Source organism: Amblyomma americanum, chromosome 7 (assembly GCF_052857255.1).
Source record: "Amblyomma americanum isolate KBUSLIRL-KWMA chromosome 7, ASM5285725v1, whole genome shotgun sequence".
Classification (NCBI taxonomy): domain Eukaryota; kingdom Metazoa; phylum Arthropoda; class Arachnida; order Ixodida; family Ixodidae; genus Amblyomma; species Amblyomma americanum.
Window position 1 is genome coordinate 61,550,339 of NC_135503.1, and position 23,569 is coordinate 61,573,907.

Genomic DNA, 23,569 nt, shown 5'->3' on the forward strand with positions numbered 1-23,569 from the left:
ATCAGCTGAATATTTTTTTGCCGTCGTGGTTTCCTGGGAGAACGCCGATAATCTTAGAATCGAGATAGGGTAGCTCCTAGAGCCAGTAATTATGCTTGAAACCAGTGAACTGTGCAGTGCCCATAAGCGTCACCAGAGCCCACGTATGTCCGCACAAACTTTATGGTAGTGAGAACTGCATGAGGCATCGTTTGTTACACGAGGGTAGTTCAAGAAGTAACCTTAAATGGCAATAAAAATTCGCCGCAATGTTGTGGAGTGTCCAACAAGTTATTTCTGACCTTAAGGTGGTGTCGCGCGGCGCAGTTCATTAGCAAGACGGAAAGGATTGCTCCACAAAAGCATACTGAAGATGGCCGCCTCCCTGGAAACACGCACCAGAGGGTAGCAGCATGCGATAATTTTGTTTTCAATAACTGGTGCTAAAGAGCAATCTGATGTTCGTCGAGTACGAAAGGGGAGCAATGCCTGTTTCTTTAGGAAGTTAAGGAGTGGCATAGGAATCTAAAAAGTGGAACTTCAACACAAGCTGCCACAACAGGCTGGGGACACCAGCGCACTGCGAGAACGCCTGACGTTCTTATTCCCGCCGTGGAAGCAATGATCCAAGACAATTGGCGGTTCTTTATCGAACGCAGTGGTGCAAGGACTTAGGATTAGTCGTGCCACTGCACATAAAATAATCTGTGGACCCCTGCGTTGCAGTAAATTTCTGTTAGATGGCCACCAAAACAACTCATACCCAAATGAAGGAAAGTAATATGGACGTGTGTGAAGCGGTTTTGGGGCATGTTTCCTGAATATTTAAAGACGCACACACGTATGAGAATAAAGAGGTGGTAGCATGTTTGCCACCGCAGGCATAGCTCATAACTAAAGAATGTCTCAAGGAAACGAATTATGCTCACTTGAATCCATACATGTGTTTGATGTAATCCATGAGTCTCAGGAACGTGCCGGTTACTCTGAGCTGGCCCTGAGGTGTCTTCTCGTAGACAGCGTACGGTGGATACTGCAATAAGAGAACGCAAAAATGGAGCATACTTCATGAGGCTAAGGATCTCGTAAGGATTGTTTTTTGTTAGTTTCATTCTATCAACATTTTATCACCACTCAGCCCCGCCTTTGCTACCAGAATCGGCAAGAGACAACACTTATGACTACCAGCCTTAACGACATACCCAGAAGCTACCCATTGCATGAATAATTTGGGAAAAAGATAGTTACAAAATTGGAACCCTGCTTTACTTGCTTGGTGCCTTAACAAATCAGCAAATAGCAGTGCGTGGTGCTTTAGAATGATATAAAAACACGTTGTGTTCGAGGTCTCGCGGTCTTAGCCTAACCATTGGTGATAACCATCTCTAACCTGTCCTAACCGAGCAAAGCTTTCGTTCGTGCAGAGAGCGTAACACGAGTGCACAGCATCGGCAAGAACGGACAAACTGTACGCCTGATAATTCACGAAGTGGTACGCCAGCTCACGGTCATTGGTTTGCTGCCTCTGAGCTATCAACACCATAATAAAAAAGATACTTTATAAATGTCTGCGGTTCGTCCTTGCACCAAAGGTGTTCTTTGAAATTTACATGTATGAAGCCACTGTGACTCATAATGGCGCTGTCGCTCTTTTTTTTTTGCAGGAAGCAGCAGAATCGCACAAGGGACAAAACTGAAGTACCTACGGCAAGCAACACACAGTGAAATTCAAGACAAAACATGCTAGTAATGTAAAGAAAGAATGACAATGATTTCTCTTAAACAACACAGCTGCAGTCAATGAAGAACCAAAACAAAACACAGCGTCTTATAAAAAAATTGGAGTCATAATCACAGTCATAACAGGATCCTGTGCCACATTTATGCGAGCCCTGCGCGGTGAAATACAGCGCTCGATGGAGAGCTGCCAGATGGACTCACCTCCAGCAAGGCCATGTTGATCGTGCGGTTCTTCAGGTATGCATCCACTTCGTTGAGCAGGCGCGCGCTTTCAAAAGTGGTGCCATTTCGCTTCCAGGTCTCCATGTGCTTGAGCCTGTATTCCTTCGATGTGACGGGTGCCATAAAGAAGGTTCGATAGCTGGCCGTGCTGCTGTGAATCGTCAGTCGCTTGGCCTCGTCCTGGATGAAAGGAAGTGGATAGGCGCAAGCTAATGTAAAGAGGCGTTTTGAGAGCATAGAGATGGTTTGAGAGGGGAAATTGTGTGGCGAAACAATATTAGTATGCCGCTTGCTATCACACGAAAAGCAGTGGGTCTAAATTTTGGTTTCCCCTTACCGCATCTGGAGAAAATCAATGTAGTAAAAATAAATATTTGGCCCAATTGCTCGCACTTTTAAGCTGAGGAACAAGTTGAGCAAATTTCTTATCCCTTTCGGGGTTTGCTTCCTCACCCCGGGTGTTCAGTTTGCCTATTCCAGGAAGTCGCGGCCGACATTTGCTGCCTGCTATGGGTCTGCCTTGCTTTGTAATGGACAATAATCCAACTCCTGGGCGAAATGTGCCTCTCGCCGGAGAGTACCGGACCCTGTGATGCTTGGAAGCAGCGAGAGCATCATCGGTCTACCTTATACTTTCTTAAACGTGCAAACCCCTTTCATTTATGCGACCATTCCCGTTTACGTTCATACAACCATATATTTGTTTGAACACTGATGCATTTAACTCCGCTAAAAAAAAATAAAAACGTTGACAAATTTACGTTTTGGTCCTTACCCTAACGGCTATTTTGCTTGTACTAATGGACAACACAAGGATACACCATGCATACTTCTTGCCGCCACACAACGCTAAGGCGCGGATGGATTGCGGCGGCCAAAGAAAAGACGCCTTGTGAAGCCGAAGACAGAAATCAAGGATTTATGTAAAAGACACCTTACAAGAGATCACTTTTATCGGCTTAAGAATGTACGATATTCTTACGAGATGTCCAAAGAGCGACTCCTTGAAATCGTTGAATCTTTTTATGCTTTTGGAGCGTACAGTGTGTCCTTCTTTGTGACGTGTTCTCTGTAGCATTTGAGCACACTTTGCTAGAATCCTCGCACGTGATCTTGCGGTTGAAATTATTCCGGAGCCCTCCACTGCGGACCACGTTTCTCTTTTTTTTTGTTTCACTCCCGCCTTCATCCTTCATTCCCTCACGGCGCGACTAGGGTGTCCACCAAGAAGCCAGACAGATACTGCGTCATTTCTTTAATTAAGAAAATTAGAGCGTAATAGTTTTCGTGTGTTTGGTTAGCTCGTCGCGTCTGTAAACTTTGCGAAAAGAAAAACAATTCCTTTCCCTGAGAAGCCGATAACCGGCAATGATTGAAAGCAGATAAGTGGTACACGCTACGTCAGCGCCGACTGCTTACAAGTGACGTAACAAAATAGTGCACAAAGGTTGGTTTAGTGCGAATCTTTTATACCTTTACTTCTGTTTGCATGATATTGAAACATTGAAGAGCACGCACGCATTGCTGCAGTGGGGTAATTTGGGCGTAACACGGATTACACCGCTAATTTTTTTTTCTGTGATAAAAAGAGCTGTTTTTCTGAAGTAAGCATTCTCGGGCATGCACACAAACGTGAATCGCTGATTCACACCGCGGAGTCTGAAGGAAAATGTCCCTGTATGATTGTAATTGGGACAAAAATATGTGGGTGATGCAGCCTACTTCGAGCCAAACGCGAAAATGCTCTGTGGCGGCATTACGGGCAAGAAATATTGAGATTCTTCCGCTTTAGCATTCCCAAGTCCTTGTGTTTCTCTCGTGTACGTGGTTCGTCCAATGTATTGCGCATATCGATCATCTGTATTATCACCATGCACCAACTAAGCCCTACAGAAGTGTTATTGAAGGCCTAAAACTCTGTATGATGCGAAACTACCGCATAACAGAGTCACAAAGCGACAGCGTTTCGAGATATCACTCTTTGTAAGCATCTCTTCCCTAACACTTTCTTTTCTGCGGGCCCCTGAAGCGCGCTATGTGTAGAGATTCTCAAGTAAGAGCTCTAAATCATTCTGTCTAACTGCCTGGCGCAGGTCTTGCTAACGGTGCCAGTCCTTTAATAATAGCACGAACAGTGTAGGAGGAGATAAGACCGGAAAGGCGACAACACGGGTGCTCTGACCATTTTCTGTTTCCGCTTGTTGCGTTGACATACCATCGCACGAACTGCGTAGAGTTTGAACCACTTATGTGTTACTGTATTAGCATTTTTTCTTAATCTTTCGCGCCTTTATTGCTTTATCACGTGCCAACATATTTGTCAAGTATGTTGATTTCATTTTATTTTGTGGATTCCGAACTTAGGCTTTCCACATACATTCGTTTTAGAGCCACCTTGTAATTAATACAGTTGGTGAACTGCATATTTTTTGTTTATTGCTCTTGGTTGAAATAGTGATGAAATCTTAAAATACTTTCTAGGGAAACCTTACATCAAAAATCATGCATCGTAAGTTTGTACGCGCTACCTTTACATTTCTGTGGCGGTATAGGGCGAAAACCTTGTCGGACTTGGGCTATGTTCCCGGCATGTGCGAGCGTATAAGTCTGGTGACGTCGTTTAGTTCCAGACTATGGGAAAACTTCGGCATAGTGACGTCACTTTGCTCTAACCAGTCAGCCACTATTCTGGGAAGGCTCCGTTCTGGCAACGTCACTTCCCCCCAGTCAATTAAACTTCCGACAATAGATTTCTTTCCGGACGAGGTTTGTAATGGAATCGCATTAAGAGTGGCAGATAAGCATTAGAATTACAGGCTGCTCTTCTGCAGTTTGGTGCTATTGTTTTAGAGAGATGGTTTATGGTTTATGGGGGCTTAACGTCCCAAAGCAACTCAGGCTATGAGGGACGCCTTAGTGGAGGGCTCCAGAAATTTCGACTACCTGGGGTTCATTAACGTGCATTGACATCGCACAGTACACGGGTCCCTAGAATTTCGCCTCCATCGAAATTCACCCGCCGCGGCCGGGATCGAACCTGCGTCTTTCGGGTCAGCAGCCCAGCGCCATAACCACTGAGCCACCGCGGCGGCTATATTTTAGAGAGAGAGAGAGAGAGAAAAGATAATTATTTTATTAAAGTGTGCCCCTATAGCTGTATGCTAGCCATGAGGGATGCCCTATGATGCAGGGATTAGAATTTAGTTAGACCACCTGGAGTTCTTCAAACTGCACTGACATTAAACTAAACTTCTGTAAACTGCATCACACAAGGTCGTATCTTGCATTCCGCCTCCATCGTAGCAGTTGCGGCGACCGGCGGAAGCGATCCTCCGGCTTGCGGCTAAGCAGCGAAACACTGAACCAACGCGCGGAGAGTCGCGAGTTTGATGTCCGGCTGATGGCTAATGTTCATTCAGGAGCGGCCGATTTTTAGCCGCATGGTGCTGCGCAAGAGGTCGTGAATTAGAACAATGCTGTGAATTCATGCTGGCTTTTTTGCTTTTTTAAAGATATCAGGTTCGTCAACCCTCACCGTCACATTCTGCTGCATGCCCTGCAGGAAGTCGTCCATGGGCGAGCCGCAGCCTGCGGCTTCTGGTAACTCGTGGGCTCTGCTGGACATGTACTCGAGGACATAGTGCAGGAACACCAGAGTGGAAATGTCCGGGAAGTTGAACTGTGGGAAAAAGTAGCAAGAAAAAGATGGTAGGGTTTGAACGTATTTAAACCGAGTGGACGAGCGAAAACGTGTTCATTCTTCGCCTCTTCCTTCTGGCATGTGCATGCGCACTCAGTCGCTTTTCCCGCTCTTAATCTTCACATCCTCTCTCCACGCGCCGGATGCTGACGCGACACCCTCCTCCCATTGGCTACACCTGGCGCAACGCTCTTCCGAACTTACCCGAGCTTCCTCCCATTGGCTGCAGCTTGCGCGATGCTTCTTCAAACTAACCCGAGCTTACCCGAGTTACCCGGAGGTCTCATATAAGATTCTTTGTTGTGACCGTGTGAAATAGTGCTTTTGCACTAAAACTACTTTACGCACGAAGTCGAAAGTAAACATGATGTCATACAGTGTGCTCAAAGACGGGCTGACAGTTCAGGACGATGAAAACATGTATCTGATGTATAAGAATGGCAGTGCGTGCACGTTCTCCTGCCCGACAAATTGCGTATCTTACCACGTGGTCGGGGGCTCCCCAGTTGGCGCTGGTTTTCTTCATGATTTCCCTGGTTTCTTTAATGTATGCGCGCGTGATGACGTATATCAGCTTCTCATACGGGTAGCGTGTCTCGTGCTGGTAGTACCAGCGTCCGAGGCTTTTATCCCAGCCATTGTAGAAGAGCAGCATCCGCATGTTTGGGTCAATAACTCCTTCTTCGATGAGCTGAAATACATTTTAGGAAAACACTGTAGAGGCTATAAACTGTGGTTAGTGGGTAAGATTGGGGAGGGAATCAAGAAGACTACATTGTTTGAAAAGCGGGCCTTCTATGGCTTCCTTCTGAGAACAAAGCTCATTTATTCTTTTTTTACTCGCAGCAAGCGGCGACCTGACTAGAGCTGACGAAATAAGTGCACTGAGAGGTTGCTTTGCCTGGAAGCTTTTTTTAAAGAATCCTTTAGCGGCGTCTTACGACCGCGCGTTCCACACGGTGACGGCAAAGGTTACACGAGGAACTGGGCTCAGAAGCGCAGGCGGTGGTCACATGATCATAAGTGAGCGGGCGGCCTACCTAGGACGAACAAGGTAGCTTGCGGCACGTGTAGGGGGTGTTCACGTGATCGTGGACATGAACAGGTACGCCCGGCTCAGTAAAGTCGCCGAAATTACTCTTGCTGTTATAATATGATATCCTGACAAGTGCTGTTGTCTACCAGCGAATCAAATACCAAAATTTGAAGGCGCATGAAAGGTACGGTATCGTATTTGTGGTATGGCGTCGTAAAGCTCCATGTTGGCTTTGAAAGACGTCATATACGTGGGCTCTTGATTGCTTTCTGACCATATGAGGCTCTTTATATGCGATGACATTGCACAACACACACACATTTTTACGTTTCGCCTCCATTGCAATGCGATCTCCGCGGACAGTGTTCGATCCGGCAGCCTTGGGCTCATAGTCGAACGTCAGGTGTATGATGTGTACCCGTGAGAATGGATGTGCTATTTTATGTAGGAAAATATGATTAGGTGTTGTAAGTACACGCCTTGTATTACTTCATTCGATTCATATTAATCGAAAAATATGAAGTTCAGTTGGTTAAAACGTTACGTAATCAGCTAATAATCACCATTACACTTTCATGGGATGTCCATCTGGCCCCGTAACCCAACCTCAAGAGCGGTGCTCTGTAGCTACGTCAAACAAGAATATGGAAGATGAGGGGCTGGTTGAGCTATCAAAGAGATACCAGCAGTCGCTCAAAGCAAGACAGCAATGCCGAAAAGTAACTTTAAAAAATGCTTTAGTGGTGCATTCCTCTTTCACCAAAAAAGCGCCCCAAGTGAATTGAAGCGGTACCTTCTCGGCACCTGGGTACCCGGAAGATACCTTTTCTGGACCCCCCCCCCCCCCCCCCCCAAGTGAGTGCACCTCCGGGCACCCGTAAAAATGGATCTGCCACCTACAAACCAACCTTCACCCCCATACACCCACCAGAAGCTTCCACAGGCAAGAAGTCACTCAACATCGCAAAAAAGAAAAAGCGATGTAAAATCAAATTCAAAGACGCCATGAGAAGGTGACCGATATGCATGCGAAAAATATACAACCAACACTGCTAACGCAGATTGGCCGCATCATATCGCGTGAGCACCTGTGTACTCTTTATTTTTTAGGAACTGGAAGAATTTTGTACCTGCTATAGCATTTTTACGAACAATCGACACTGAATGTTTGAGTACCCTGCTTTCTCTACAGTCGCGAGCACTCACCTCAACCTCCAGCTCTTCGCCGGTGGTAAAATTTGCGAAGACGAGCATGACGAACGATGTGAAAAAGCTGTTCATTTTTGCGAGTCGCTGCAGCGTACAGTTGATCATTTCCTTGACATGGGCCCTTTTCCCTTCCAGCGGTACAAAGGCCATCGTCAGGTTGAGGCTTTGCGCCTTGTCGGCGAAAATCTTCAAACCGAATGTGGCTGCGTAACAGAGCACCCATGATATTGCGTCACTTGGAGCAGCAAGACATGAGGTTATTAAGACTGGCGAATCAACCAACAGCCCAGGTCCAAAATTTCGCTGCCACTGTTGCTGCAGCCGGGCCATGCAGTGCGGATGGTATTGTAACTTTACATTGTAAGCCCGTGCGGTAAAGAAAACCCTCTTTGTCATCCGTCCAGGTTGTTCACGTGCCATGCTGCTGTAGAGTCGCACACAGTGTTTAACAAGCACAAGGGAACCTACGAAGCTCTAGCCATAACTGTGCTCAGCACAATGCAACTTGGCTATATTAACCCGAAAACCAAAGAAAAAATCTTTTCACCGGCATAATTATCAGAAACTTTAAGTACACCTAAACACAACGGGCTCCCCTGTTGATATAAATTTGTTTTATCCTATCAGACTAACGGTTAACTGTTTTATGTATTAAATGCCACCCTAAACCTTTTTAATCCTTTTAATTTCAGCTATGTTATCACTAACTTGCGTTTGTCCTCTAATCTGCTTTGGTCGTTTTCTATGTTTTCTTGTTACCTCTATGTTTTCTGCAATCAAAATTAAGTATTTTCGTTGGCCTGCAACTTTCAGTGCATTAAGTGAGTATTGGAAGGATATGGGTATTATATACTTTTCTTGCCAGAAATATCGTTAACGTGCTGTTCATGACTTGAGAGTGGCCGTCAAGTGCACTCAAAACACTACTATTCTTCTGGGATTTTTTTTCTCATGGTCTGAATTTACACTCACTAATAAGACAGATCTGCTTCCTTACTGGTTCCCACACTTCAGCAGTCACCGTAGCCTGTTGTTCTCTTTCCGACCTGCTGAATATCAGTTTTATGCGTTTCAGTTTTCAGGCCTACTGTTGCATTTTCTTGCACAGCAGCCTACGCTAAAATTCGCCTTTTCAATTACTTAGCAAGGTAGTGACATTAACAAAATTTATTGCTGTGGCTGCAGCTGCCGTGGCTCCTGAGCTGGAGACTGACAAATCTGCCTAAACTGTGGCTTTGACGTGAAAAGGTTGGGTTTAATTGATATCCTCTGCTCTCCGGACCACTGTTATTACGACGCCGTTGTTGCAAACCATTCTTATGTTAGTATTCTTCCATGCACCCAGCGCACTTGAGCTCCCGTTGCCTTATGTATTTGAGATTTAGAGCTTTGGTAGCAAAATATCTCTGCCGGTTTCGAGCCAACCTGCGCTCATTTAACCGCCAGAAACTTGCTGATTGTGCATTATTTGTTAGCACTGCCTCTACGCTACTTTGGATATGGTAGCCCAGCGCAACGTCGACTACTGAGACGCCACCCGTCTGCCAAACGGCAACCACAGTCCTCCGAACGGCATGCGCGTACCGAATACGTGGTCGTAGACGACGAGCGCCTCGCTCACGCGCATGGCAGCCATCTTGGACAGGACAATGTGGACGTCAGAGTCCTCGAAGTAGGGCACCAGTAAGACGCCGGGTGGTTCTTCGTCCATGGTTGCAGACTCCTTCCCAACGCGGCTGCTGCCGTTGCCGTAGGCTTCACGAAGCACTTGGTCTCGGGTGCAGCCGTGGTTGAGCACAGCAAAGAAAGGCAGGTTGGCCTGTCGCGCCTTTCTGGCCAGTTCCACCGTCACTCCACACTCGTTGGACGAAAGCAGAGCCACCATCCCACTCTTACGAAGTTCGCACACTGCACGGATCACGTATACCCGCAAAGCAGAGGGTTTACACCATTGAATGCAAAGTTTAAGTGTTCTGTGGAATGGTGCAGGGCAGTATCCTAAGATCAATGCGCGCAGTGCACAGATCGAATGAGTCACTGTCACTGTTCTTGATATTACTGCGCCATGATTAATAAAATGCTTGAAAGTTCGAACTACAAAGATAAAATATTAGACCCCAGTGGGTGTCGCGGAACAGCCACAGTAGTAAGGATACGATATAAAAAAACACTAAATGTGCCGTTAGCCTAATAGCGGTTGAAACCTAATCAACATTCGCCATTGGCTAGGGCACGCAGCCCAGTGAGCCTCCCATGTAAACTGTCCGGGCGGGAAGAAAATACTGCGGTGAATTATCGGCCTTCACTGAGCGTTCAGTGATTTCAGCCCAAGCTTTAGACTGACTCGTTAAATGGGTAATGTAGACACGGAGGCTACTGAATCCCTGGAACTGTGGGCCAGCTTTAACACCACATTTACATGGCGTGGAGCGGAAATCATAGCGTTTTTTTTTTTCAGCAGGAGGCAACCTTACGGTCGACGTCTTTGGAGCCGTTTATCCAGTGAAAGCCAAACGGCGGCATCTCGTTTCGCTCCAAGTAGGTTCTCGCCAGGAACTGGGTCAGGAACGGGGCCTTCTCGACCCAGTCGCTCCCTGAAAGGTGGCGCTGCTGGTCAGATCGCACAGCGAAGCCTGTTTGAGGAGACAAGGTTTCGAATGCTTTTCTCCCGCTTGCTTTGGCTGTTTAGCACAGACTCATACTCTGAGGTAAGTTGGATTTATAGGAGAGGACGACTTAGTTTCCCGTATGCATGTAGCACGGGCATGTTTAGAGTGCGGGATAGATGGAAGGAGTCAGTGGGGGAGCATAATATAAAGGGACCACAAGACCAGAAGCGCCCACTCCGAACACTTGTCGCAATGTCAACATGGAACTCAATGGCCTGTCTGAGGCCACTCGGAGGTAGAGGTCCCAGAAATGACTGCGTTATGCAGGAATGGAACAGCGACACAACATGCGCAGCATGGTTGCACTGAGATGTTCAGTCAGGCAACGTCTCATGCGGTGTAGGGTAAAAGAAGAGACGGAGAAAAACAAAAGTGGATAGGGCTGTTGATAGGCTTTCAGTTAATTTTAATGCACAAAGTAGCATGCTTAGCAGAAACTGCCATTTTTGCATCCGCAAAAAGTATTAGCTGACTTCTGCTAAAGTCATTAATATGACTGTTGACGCTAACTGCAGTAATGAATTAAAATACGTTAGAGGCATCTCTCATTTTGACAAGTGCTAACAGCAATGGTAGCTGCCCCTGTCAAATTATCATTTATAGTGCGGCTATCTGTTTAGTGTATGCCGAACGAGCAAAGGACGAATAAACAGTGCACCGGTCTGTTCGTTTATAGCTTGAACACCGAAGAAAGAAGCCACGTCCCCAAAATAGAGGCGAACAATCAAGAGACAAATGTTGGCGTTGTCCCGGGCGCAGTTTTTAGCACATTCAAGAGGCGTGATTGTGAGCTAAGGGGCCGTATTACGCCACGTTTAATTTCCTGTTCGTTTCATTCGGCCGTGGCGTCAGAGCAGTATGAATCAGCTCGAGGCTACTATTGCTGTCACTGTATCGTGTGCGGCTTAAAAGCAATAGCAAATTATGCTAACCTAAAATGATCACGTGGCCATGCCTGCCATCTGCAAATGCACACGTACAACCATGGTGTTCGTAGAATAACGAAACAATAGGAGATACTTGTTGCTTTAATTCCTACTTTTTTCCTGCAACAGTTTTAAACCGAAGACCGCAATATTCATCAAGCAACTTAAAAATATTCACGCCGACGCCATGATCAACCGCCCGAGCCCACGGCTGTCTGACAGGCTATGTCGGCTAACTATTAACTCTGAAGTAAATGGTAGCGTAAAATTCATTTCACTCCACGCATGGTGCAGAGCCTCGACGGAATGCGGCGAGATCGGGAAGGTAGAACACATCACTTAAGAAGCGCTGATTCGCACCACGTATAAGCTTGGTTGGTTCTACTGGTGGTCCACGACCTAGTGAGTTGACAGAAGACTGTGACTTTCAGAGAAACAAACTTGGGCCTTCAAGGTGCATTTCAACTGCAGTACGTACCCTTCTGTGGCCGCCATCCGCGTGTTATGCAAGATAATTATGATATTTACTTGTAACAGCGTTCAGTTCTGTAAACTGAGGCCATGCTTCTGTTAAGTGGTTATTGCGTGCTAGCGTCGCAGTTAAAAATACCTGGAGTGAAATTACTTTTATTATTTTTTATTAATAATAATATTTTATTATTTTGGCACTTTTTCTTAAAAAGTATATTTAAGTTGTTTATAGCATCTGCTCAAAAGGTTTACTTTAGCCTGTTATTTTTTTCGAGATGCATGCTTAGGAGCTTCCCTGCGGTGTGTTCAGTCCTGTGGGCAAGATTTTAGGAAAACGCCACACCAAACAGATTAACGTACTAGAGCCATGTACCCGCGTTATAATTCTCTGACTCTGTTCCCATAAAGTTTTTTTTGTGCTCTTTGAATAAGAATCCTTTTTAGAAAAAAAGTCCAACAGCAAACAAAATGAGAGACAATATGTTCTGAAATAATTGTCATAATAAAGGTGCAAAATTAAGATTTCGGTTCCAATATGAATATATATGCTGCCGTACTTCTTGTGCAACAATGTAATGATTGCTACGCACGGTTCCTCCTATTCCACACGCCGAAATATCGCGCCGTAAAACCTTCAGCACGTAAAACGCCTTGGTTGTTTTGGATAGGCGCTTTCGCAAAGTTAACTTTTTCTTTACCGCCACGAATTCTTCAGTTTGCCCTATTTCCACTCTACTGACGCTCGTTGTTAAAATCGCAGAAACTTGACTGCGTGCAGTAACCTCCCACGCAGCACTTGTTGAAGGAACGCATATTTCCCCCTCTAACACATGAGCAAATCTATGTTATCTATGCCGACGCTTATGCTGAAGCCTTTCTAGCCTGCAGCAACAAAGTTCTTGGATGGAACGTTAACGCGAGCACGGGAAGCTCGTATTTAGAGATGGTCGATCGCCCCGTATGGCGTTCACGTCATACGGGGCGTCTGTGGTTCAAAGTTGCGGTAAACTCCAGCTATATCAGCGGATGGGCGTGGTAGAACAAACCGCCACCGTTTTTGTGAGCCCGAAATTAGATATTGAAGCAGTTTTGCCGGCACCTTTTGTCGCTAAGCCGAAAGTTGTTGATGACGTCTCAATGGACGGAAATAGGAAAGCTATTCGCATGTTTTCGTACGCACGCTGGGTTCATGATTCGCCGACGCTTCATACGCGGTCTATTTGCTTTTTGGTTATGGTGACTGGTCTACTTCCAGGTGCCATCCTATCCAGTGGTGACCTTAACTGTGAAGGCTTTCATTAACCTGGATCCGCAAGAACACGTTTGAGGCGTTACTGTCATCCTCTTTGATTTATCTGTACGTTAAATAAACGTGACCGTGGCCGTGGGATAACATGAAATCCCAACTTCTATTTCCGTTCCTTGCCATTCGGTCACGCCGCCACGCCCCTGCTGCCGTCATGACCGTGTCGCTTGCAAGTGAAACAGCAAATCCCAACATTACTTCGGTCAAAATGTTCGTCGCAGCCCTCGTAAAAAATAGCGCAGCCATAGATCATACGCAGTTATGTTGAGAACTGATACAGGCACAGTTTTCGTGTTTGCCTTTGACGTTTAACATGCGAGCATACGTCAGAAAAGAAGCAGAAACTCACCTATCTTGTAGATGATGTGTCCTTCAGAGCCGGTGACGCCAAAAAGCCAAAGTGCTGCTAAGACTAGACAGATTGTTTTGCAAATTTGCTCTCGAGGTAGCACATGGCAAGATTGAAACGGGCCAATAGCAGCACCTGCTTTCATTGCTTTGTTCTGGAAGAAAGCCTTGCTGAATCTGCAACTTATAAACAGTAGAGTAGTTTGCATTTTCATGACCAAATTGTCGAAGATAATTCCGGGCTTATTTTATTAAGTTAAAGTCTACTGGCGATATGAAGAGTTCCACTGGGGGGAATAAACACAAGAGTTGATAAGAGCAGGCAACTTAATTTTGATCACTGATGCTGCTTGGCGGCCATTAATTAATTACGCTTGCAGAGTCTGATTGGGATTTCTCGACACTGGGAACATGTGCTGAGAGTGTGGCATCAGCAATAATCTACAAAGCGACCGGAAATCTGCTATTTAAGTTCTGAAAGTGCTTCGGGAACTCTACCCGTAACTACCAGACGAAGTTTAAGAACTCATGCAATGCTATAGAACCGTCGAAGTTCGCTCGTCAGGAGGCACTGCTGCCCTATGTCCTGCCTCTTGGGAAGTTCAAGAGATGAGAAGCCGGTAAATATCTGTTGATTTCTTTCTCTATACAGCTATTATTTTCGTACAGCCTCTTATTTTATGCCCGCTTTTAGTATTGATTTAGCTACACTTAATGCTAACGATTCCTTGTTAGAACAAAATAACGTTTGCAGATAAGCCACCTCTAGGCATGAGAGCTAAGCATGTGGACAAAAAGCTGTCTTTACTCCAAGGCGCGGGGTCTGTTACTGTTCAGGAGAGAGGAATATTGTACTACTGCTACCGGCTTCTCAAGCTGTGTGAGCTTTCAGCCTTGAAGTGTGCATTGGAACCAAACAAGAAAAGCTGCCTCACAATGCTAGCATCGTGTGACGGAAAGACAGAATTCTTTTGTTCGCGGCGCCATTGTTATTCGCACTGCCACAGAAAGCTTCTTACGAAGGGAATTCAGTTTACCTGCGCGTACTTACATGGGAACGTCTTACGCATACGAGCGTGAGCGTTGTTCCCTGGGGTGTACATGTATACTGTCCTTTTCACCACTCCCAAGACATGAGTCTCCGCCTTCACGTGACAGGGCGGGGGGGGGGGGGGGGGGGGGGTCCATTTTTCCCGGGCTCTTTTCTTCCCCACCGCGTGACATGCGTTCTTCGCCAGAGGATCCTCACCACTTGAATAGTGCGTGTCATCAAAATGCCTGGAAACCTGAATTATTCGCCCCCGCGGTTGGCGTGAGAGGTTTGCATAGGCGCGGCTCAGTCCTTACAGCTTCTCCCTCGTTTCACTCCGTTCGCTTCGCGCGAAGAAGCAAGACAAACGGGCATCGAATCGAAGGCATGGACTCAGTCCAAGTTGCGTACAGTGAAATACCTGGCGTTGCAACCGCCAACTGTCTGCGGTTCAGAACCTATCATTAAACGCTGTTTCATGCATGCGAATGCGAGAGAAAACACTCGAGTTCTGGTTGTCACGCTGACAAAAACACGAGTATGCGAGGTTGTGTTTTTGCTGTGCACTGCCTTCAGACTGCAGCGGAGTCTGTGGCTTGGCAATGGTGCACGTCACGCAACAGGACAGAAGTTGTTCGATTTCCGAACTGTTCGATGCCGATCCAAGAAGTTGGGCCGCAAAGGTGACATGTGCGTCGCGGCGGAAGCAACGAAGTTTGTAGAGTGAAAAAAAAAAAAAGAAATGAAGGAAAATGTCGAAAAATTTCTATTGATGTTGTTATGGTGGGCGAGGGATACTCGTATACCGGGTGTTTTACCTAAGTATGTTAGGCAAGTTTTAAAAATAGGCTTTTGAAGTTAGGAGAGCGTTTTTTTCGGCATAGCATTGTCAGCGTTGCAGCGCATCAAAATACAGCTGAGACGGGCTAAATAACTTATATTGTGTAGACAACGTTTTAACTATTACAGTTAGTTTCCTTAATTACTGAAAGACGTGTAGCCGTCCATAAGTAATATCCATATCAGTTGTTAATATTTCGAAATGGCAGTTACCCTCGGCGCTGTGGTACAACAAAATTTGCCCATTTCGAAGACTTATGTGCACTGGAGAGGTCGCTTTACCTGCAAGTTTTTCGGAAGCGCAAGCGGTTTGGCACGATGTAGCCAAATTTTTTTTTCGGGCAACATGCACCTAAGGTAACAGCGATTTCGAAATCCTAACAACTGATGAAGTACGGATGGCTACACGCCTCTCAATAAATAGAATAACAGTAACAGTTAAAAGGCTAACTACTCAATATTAGTTAACCAGCGTAGTACTTAGCACATCTTAGCTGTATTTTGATGCGCCACACCGCTGACAATGCATGCAATGCCGAAAAATTCATTCCTTTAAGCTAAAACGCCTATCTTTAAAAATTGCAGGACATCTTAGGCGAAATACCCGGTATGAGAAGCTTCACTCAAGGATAGTCTATAAGCAGGCTACGGCGCGAAGCGGTTTCTTTGTTTTCTGCACAGCGAGCTCATCTTTTTTTGGGAATAGTTTTTGGGGCTCATTTCTGCAGCTTTTCTAAAACAAACCGTATCTAGAACCTATGGCACGCTTGACTCATAAAGCGGTATTTCGAGTGGAGCTAAAACTCTTCTTCTACAGGAGGCGAATTTTAACTGAAAGTCTACGGAAGCAATTGAACTTTCATGCTTTGTGCTCACAACGAAAATGGGCCGTATAGAAAAACACTATCCTGTTAATCCTTACATGCTTCGATGGATAGAAGCGCCTCGCGATTTGGGGACGGGGCACGGTTCATAATTACTTTATCAAGACACGCTTGCGATATAACGCGCATGTCTTCTTAAACCAAAGCGTATAGCTAGCAGTGCATCGCGAGTGCGCGGCATTTTGCGAACTATTTATGACGGCAGTGTATATTTCGACAACTTTAACTAACAAACAGCTGCTACAATAAGCAAATGTTGGATCCGGACAATTAAACAATCGCTTTGCCGAAATTATATTAGAGGCAAATGCTGCATCAGCTGGATAATTATCTACCACAAGGCTTCCTAACTGCCATTTGATGATTTGTTGCTTATGCTTGGCACCTTCTTTGCACGACCTAATGAGGCAAGAATGTAGAGCTTGCAGCTTATATGCCCGACGCGCAATTCTGAGCGTCCGCAGGAAAGCCTCTAGCTGAATCCTGCACCAAACGACTCCGAACATTTACTCTGCCCTTCATTTTGTAGATGTCACCATTTTTTAATCTAAATAAACGGCGCACAAATCCGCCAAAACGAGTCACCTAAACAAGCAAAGCGGCTGATGCTTTCACCTGGACTAATGAACTCTGCCGGGACACCTTTCTTTGCTAATGACATTAAAAAAGATTTGTATAGTTTCCATTTAAACATTTTATGAAGTGGCCTGTAAATGCCCGGAAACTTCGCACGAAATTAACCTTATATCTTCGAGCTTGTCGCACGTCCGTGTTCGACAAAACGGTCGCGAACAATGTTAACGTGGTTACGTGCCCCTACAACATAAAGTGGGCACCGTAGATCATAAGAAAAAAAAACGGAAAAATTTTACCGGTCTTACGTTACGCCGTACAAGTGCCTCCTAATGAGAGCAATAAACGCTGGACGCATTTAGTTAATAACTACAGGGAACGTGTCCCGAGAAAGCATGCTGCGTCTCCTCTTTAATTTATGGCGCTCTCTCGCACACGCGTGTTCTCCTGCACGTGGGGCGGAGCTCCGTTGCCTTCGTGTTCCATTTTTTCTTGCTGTTGGTCTCAAAGCCTGCCTCGAGTTTTACGCTGTCGTAGTTTTTATCCCAAGTTTTTACTACGCGCGTGCTCGCATGTATGTATAGCGCAAGCTACAAAAAAAGAAAGAAGTTGCATGAAACAGGGAGACAACTTGGTGGGATTATTTTCTCCCACTATTTTCCTCGATTCCGCACTGGTGACAACGGTGTTTGTGATTTTTACACGGCTGCGAGCACATGCAATGAGTGGACAGTGAGGAACTTATTATAAATGAGTTTTGGATTCAGTGCAGAGAGCAATAAATTAAGTAGTTTTATCTAAGCCTTAATTTTGCAGATCGCAGGAGTGCGCAGCTGGCGGCTTAAGCATGCACCGGAATTATCTAGCAGCCTTGAATGAATGCGGCTATGATTGTGAATGAAGGCTATGCGGGAAGGGAAGGGAAGTATGTTTGCGGGAAGGAAGTAATTTTCATAAAAACAGGAATTTTGAGATAAAATGATGGTTTTTTAAATGATCGGGCGGTGGCGTTGGGGAGCGTCATGAGTGCTATGAGAAGTTTTCTGCTAACTTTTAAATCTTGGCAGCTAGATGCTTAGCAGCAAATAGCTGTAGCGGGTCATCAAGGCAGCCAACATCAATTGTTAGATGCTGAAAAATGCAAATGCCGTTTGCGCTAAGATGGTCGGAAATTCGGCTGCCTAGACGAATCCAAGGGTCGCGCGGTGGGAGAGGAGCCCGCATAGTCTTTCTGGCGGATCGACGGGGCTCACAGCAGACACATCACACTTCTTTCGCTCTTTCCTTCTGGCTTGGGCGGGTGAGAGAGAGGTGGGCGTGGCTACGCTCGCTTTGCGGCTGGCGCGCGCCCCTTCGATGCATCTGCGCAGCCGAAATTTCTTCCGCCATTGCTCCAAGGATACTTACATTTTAGGGCATGCACTAACTGATACTGGATTTCTTGACGACGTACTGCAAATATCTATTTGCAACCAAGCGCCTTAGTGGTGAAATATAAAACCTTACTAGCAGATTTTAGTTATCTATTCATCTAAGGAATATCCATGACACATTTTAAGACGTCGACCACTGCCCTCGCTATGACCGCGAAGAAAATCATGTTATCTTTCGATAACAGGATTGATAGCGCGAATATGTTTGGATACCGATCACGCTTTGTGAAAACCAGCCTGTTTTCGTGATTGACTGAAGCGTAATGTTGGTACGGTCACATTTGTGGCTATCTCAGGAAACTTCGTTGTAAGAAATGGGCAGAAGCTAATTGGTCTATAATTTTTGAAACCTTTGACATCCTTTTTCTTATAAAATATATTGTTAGAACTCTTCTATGCCTCCGGAACACTAGGGATCATGAGTATTGATATATAGGGTAATAAGATTGTCTAGCAGGTAATTTTCGCCGTCCTTGAATAGGCTACAGCTATTTGATTCTCGCGTGCGACTTTTCCCGTTTGCTTTGCTTTATAGACTTTCCTTTCTTACTCTATCGCCACCCTATTTTTCTAGGCACTATTGCCTCGGTCATTAGCGCCATGAGAATTTATGCTACTGTAAAAATTCATGATTTAGCTGCTTTAGCTCCTACATCCTTTCGCAGATCGTATACCCATCTTATCCAACATGGATGTATAATGTACGCGTGGATGTATGAGTTAAAAAACTTTATGGTTTGAGTTTTGGCAGATTATGCTGTAATCAAACAGCGCATGGACAAGACCCACAAAATTATGAACTTTCTTTAGGTTAAGGCTTCCCTGAAAAAAACAAGAAATAATAAGCTTCTGCCTGCGCAGCTGATACAGAAAAGGCTTAAACCAATTGTAACTATTTATGAATCCGTACGAGAAAGTACAAGGGCTCTTTTGTACATCGCAGGTGATACTGATAAATAAATTGACATGAATGCAAAACAGAACCACACAACAGGGAAAGGGCAATTAGAGAGAGGGCTTCACCCTTGATGAGAAACAGTTTTGTTCGGAAAGAATAATTTGCTTTTATTATCGTTGTTGTGCGCATATCCTATGTTAACTAAAAATATTCACTTCAAAATACCAAGCATGCAGCGTTAATTACAACTTTCCAAAAAGCAAGATCAGTGATCAAAAGCGGCGCTTATAATTAAGATCTGTGTCCTCATCAAAGACATCACCATTATTAAGGTCCAATAAGCATCAGCTCGCACTGATTACACAAAGTCCAAGGAAATACGAAGAAGAGAGACAGAGAGAGAGAGAATACTAATTATGGTCGTGCCAATTATGTATAGAAGCACGTGTGTTCCCGGTATGTGTGCACTTTCACGATTAAATAAATGCAAAACGAGAACAGAGGATTTTTTGTCTTATGTTGCGAAACTCTAGGAATGTACTATTCCCCCCCCCCCCCCCCCAAGAAATCTCCTACTCCCTTCGCAACCCGCATTCCTTATTTGCATTTTACCCCAACAATCTTCTTAGCTTTGTTTCCTTTCTATCGCAGTTTCTTTACACACTTTCGCAAGAAAACTCAACAGAGCATAAATATGGAGCGATAAAGGATTTAGTCAGTCAGCCAGACACTTCCCTACATCGACATTGGACATCAGCATACCTGGTTGTTAGCAGGGTCACAGAAAAAACGTCGAGCAAAAATGTGAGCTAAGATGGTGTCTGAGCAGAATGAGCTACACCTGCAGTATTCAAGACATAGTAATACAACGACGCATTATGCGCGCTTGTTACACAAACGATTGTCATAAGTGCAATATGGGAGTAATTACTCATTGGCATCCAGCCAAACGCAGCCATACAACTGCAAAGGATGCTATACAGCTTTCTCAGAAACTTCGATTGTCATAATTGCTCCACCGACAGGCGTCCGGGCCTGTGCTTCATAAAATTACTTTTTATGGCCTCAACGTTCATCGTCCTAGTGTACGAAAAGAAAATTAAATACCAGGACCCTAGCAACTTGAATTAAATTACCAGTTGCTTATCTTTAAACTTGCCGCTACAGCAGCCACCGCGCCCCCGCGTTATGGAGCGTGCAAACCTAAAGCGGGTTTTCCTTCAAGTAGGGTTCTAGTTTCTGAGATTGCTGGTAGATGGCGACTTTCATCCCAGAAGGAAAGTGAGTGGAACAGTGCCTTCACATGATCAATAAGTCCGTTTGCATCTAAAGCCTTTACGAAGGTGTTTTGCGGCTCCAATGAACCGCAACTAGACATTTCGTCATCTCAGAAAAGCCGGAACAGCGCCTTGCATTCGTTACGTTGCTCTAGATGCTCGTGTTAGAATGAGTTTATTTCAGGAATAAATACCGCCTGCTCCGTGGCGTGTAACAATGTTTTCTTGGCCTGTCTTACTGCATGTGTATAATAATGGCACACTCGACGCATTTAGCAAATGAACCTCAGCGCATCTGACATTTAGCATTCGTCATTTTGCATTTAGCAGCCTTGTCGCTCTAGAGCAATAGTTAAGGAAGGGCGGAATGTTGAGTACATGGCGGCGTTATGTGTCGTGACAGGGAACCCCAGTGCTCACTCGCTGCACAAGAACACCCGTGGGGGGTCGAGGGAGGGGGAGGGGCTTGGACGTTGCGAAAGATGTGAGCTGGGGAGGTACGCTGCAGAGAATGCGCCATCGGTAGTCGCATGGTCGAAGGGAAAGAGCATGATTCCAAAGTCTCCGCAGGGCTGTGGAGTTTTAATGCACTACAGTTGTTAAGGGGATGTAGTGCGTCGGTTTCAAGACTTGCCTTGCATTAGGAGTTTAGAGAAATACGAAGCGTCAGTTTGAACGCCTAGCTCCCTGCACAATAAATTTATCGCCATTTTATTGCATCTTCGTATGAGCGCGGTAGCGGACATAGTTGCTTTGCTGAGAGGTCTAAATGTCTAGTTACGGTTGTTGGAAGCCGCATAACACCTTGCTAAAGACTGCAGATGCAAATGAACTTAGTTATCATGTTTCAACCTAATAGATATTTGCATGACATGTTAGCAGAAATACACGTGCCGAGTTGTCCGTATAAAATGGAAGAAGAAGGTCTGAATGGAGATGCATAGACACTTCGGGCCCCAAACGCGTTTAGAAATGAGTACCGACTAACGGTCGCAGCCATACACTTTTTATTGCAGGACCATTTATTTTACTGGCTGAGCTCTTTGGAGATGTCAAAATTCCAGCCTCTCTTGAATACGTCGCCAAGTCGATCACGAGCGCTATCAATATGACACTGCCATTAATGACATTCCGCTAAAGCTTTATTTATTTTTTTCCCACTGATACTTGATCCGGGAAATAGACAGGTGAGCTTTACGGAGAATCTTGCCAGGACACTATGTGTCAACCCTGCTTCGGCAGTCATCGAGGTGGGATACCGCAGGAAATGACAGGATTGCGCTCGTTTTTCGCAACTCGGGAGTACATGTCACAGGTAAAGGCGCTGAGCCGGGCAGCAACTCCCAATCACTGCGAACCGTAGGCGACTGTTTGCTGACGGTTTCTTCGCGCCGTAGTCGCAGGAGCAACAGCGAGACGAACGGCGCTAAGCAGTGTGAACGAAGGCATGGCCTTCACGTGCTCGCGGAATGGATATCGCAAGGCCGATGAACTCGTGGCAAGGTAAACACCAGCCAGAAAAAAGGAAATTGGTGGGCCGTCGACATCGGGGGCTGATTTCCGGCACTAGATGCATGAGGGAGGACACTTTATACCTCCTGAACCACCTACTGGATATCAATCAGGGAATACGGGGGTGATGCAAATGATTCCGGAAGGTTGTTTAAAGCAACCACATTTGCTTTTCTAGCACATGTTAATAATAGCTATTTGTGTGTTTACTGATTTGTGATGTTAGGCTTTTTTACAGTGTATTTGATGCTTTGTATTCAATGTTTATTTTTACCTGCACCAAGACAGTACTGCTTAGTGACATCATGAAAGAACAACGAACTTACATACAAACCACTTACTGCCACAGATCTCCCCGGAGAACACTCGGACCGAAAGAATGTTCTGGGGGACAGGTGTACCCACACAGACGCACGTTTAATACACCCTACGTGACACAAACGCTAGCACACAAAACTAAGAAAACTAACACAAAACACATACTCTAAAAACACACGACCCGGGAACACTGCTGCTAGCGTCTACTACTAGCGTTCTACTGTTAGTGTTCTATTGCTAGCAATCGGCGTTCGTGCTCACGGTTGGTTCGGTGTGGATGCGATGTTGCATGGGTCCAGTAGCCGGCGTCGAGATGGCGCTCGACGTGCAGAGGCTGGCGTCGCTGGCTGCGTCGTATAAGCTCCCGGTCCAAGCGCCCGTGGAGGTGATGCCGGTGTTGTTGGCGTTGGGGGCACCACCCGGATGGGTGGCAAAAGCGCTGGAGACACCCCTGGCCGTAGCAGGTGGTAGCGTCCTCCGTTGACTCCCCGGAACGGGCTCAGGAACGGCAGGAAGTTCACGATGCGAAGCCGTAGAACGCGAACTCACCGGAGCAGCAGCCGGCGTCGCTCTCTTCCAGCCGAAGCGTCCCTGACTCGCCGGAGCCTCCGCTTCTCTGTTCTTCCGATCCCCTTTTCGAGATCAGACGCAGCGGGCAGGTTTCGCGCACTTCCGCGGGACATAACGCTTGCCGCGTGGAATCCAGGCCAATTTTCCAACTCACGTTTAAAAGCCTTGGACCCAGATCTGGAGCTAGCTCCGACTTCCATCCGGCCTACCACGACGTGAACAAACTTTGCTCTGTCGCTTGTGGCTTGCTGTAGCCTTCACCAACCATTACTCGTTCTTAATCGGAATGGCTGATAGCCCTGCATGTGCCATCTGCGTGTCTGACGAGACTATATCCCACATTCTTTGTGACTGCCCTGTCTATAACACCGAAAGGCAGTCGCTCTGCCGTGCACTGGAGCGTCTAGATCCACGCCCATTGACAGAAACGAAGATTCTCGGCCACTGGCCGCAGCGATTGTCGGCGGTGAAGGCCTCCAAAGCAGTGCTCCGCTTGTTGCGAACTTCTGGCCTGCACGATAGGCTGTAACTTTAACGAATGCTGACTTTTCATAGTGGCTCTCCTTTCTATTTCATTTTTTATGTCCTCACACCTTTCCCCCCGCGTAGGGTAGCAAACCGATTATTC

General features: G+C 45.9%; 1 protein-coding gene across 1 annotated transcript in view; it reads right to left on the reverse strand.

The window, feature by feature from the left end:
* Positions 1–904: 904 nt before the first annotated feature.
* Positions 905–23,569, reverse strand: part of LOC144097729 (uncharacterized) — a 33,658-nt gene continuing 10,993 nt past the window's right edge. Inside the window, exons 2-8 of the mRNA XM_077630368.1 lie at positions 10,361–10,519; positions 9,471–9,794; positions 7,884–8,089; positions 6,126–6,332; positions 5,477–5,620; positions 1,921–2,121; positions 905–1,012 (exon numbers count right to left, since the gene is read on the reverse strand). Of these exons, the coding sequence (XP_077486494.1) occupies positions 905–1,012; positions 1,921–2,121; positions 5,477–5,620; positions 6,126–6,332; positions 7,884–8,089; positions 9,471–9,794; positions 10,361–10,519 (1,349 nt within the window). The remainder of the gene's footprint in view (positions 1,013–1,920; positions 2,122–5,476; positions 5,621–6,125; positions 6,333–7,883; positions 8,090–9,470; positions 9,795–10,360; positions 10,520–23,569) is intronic.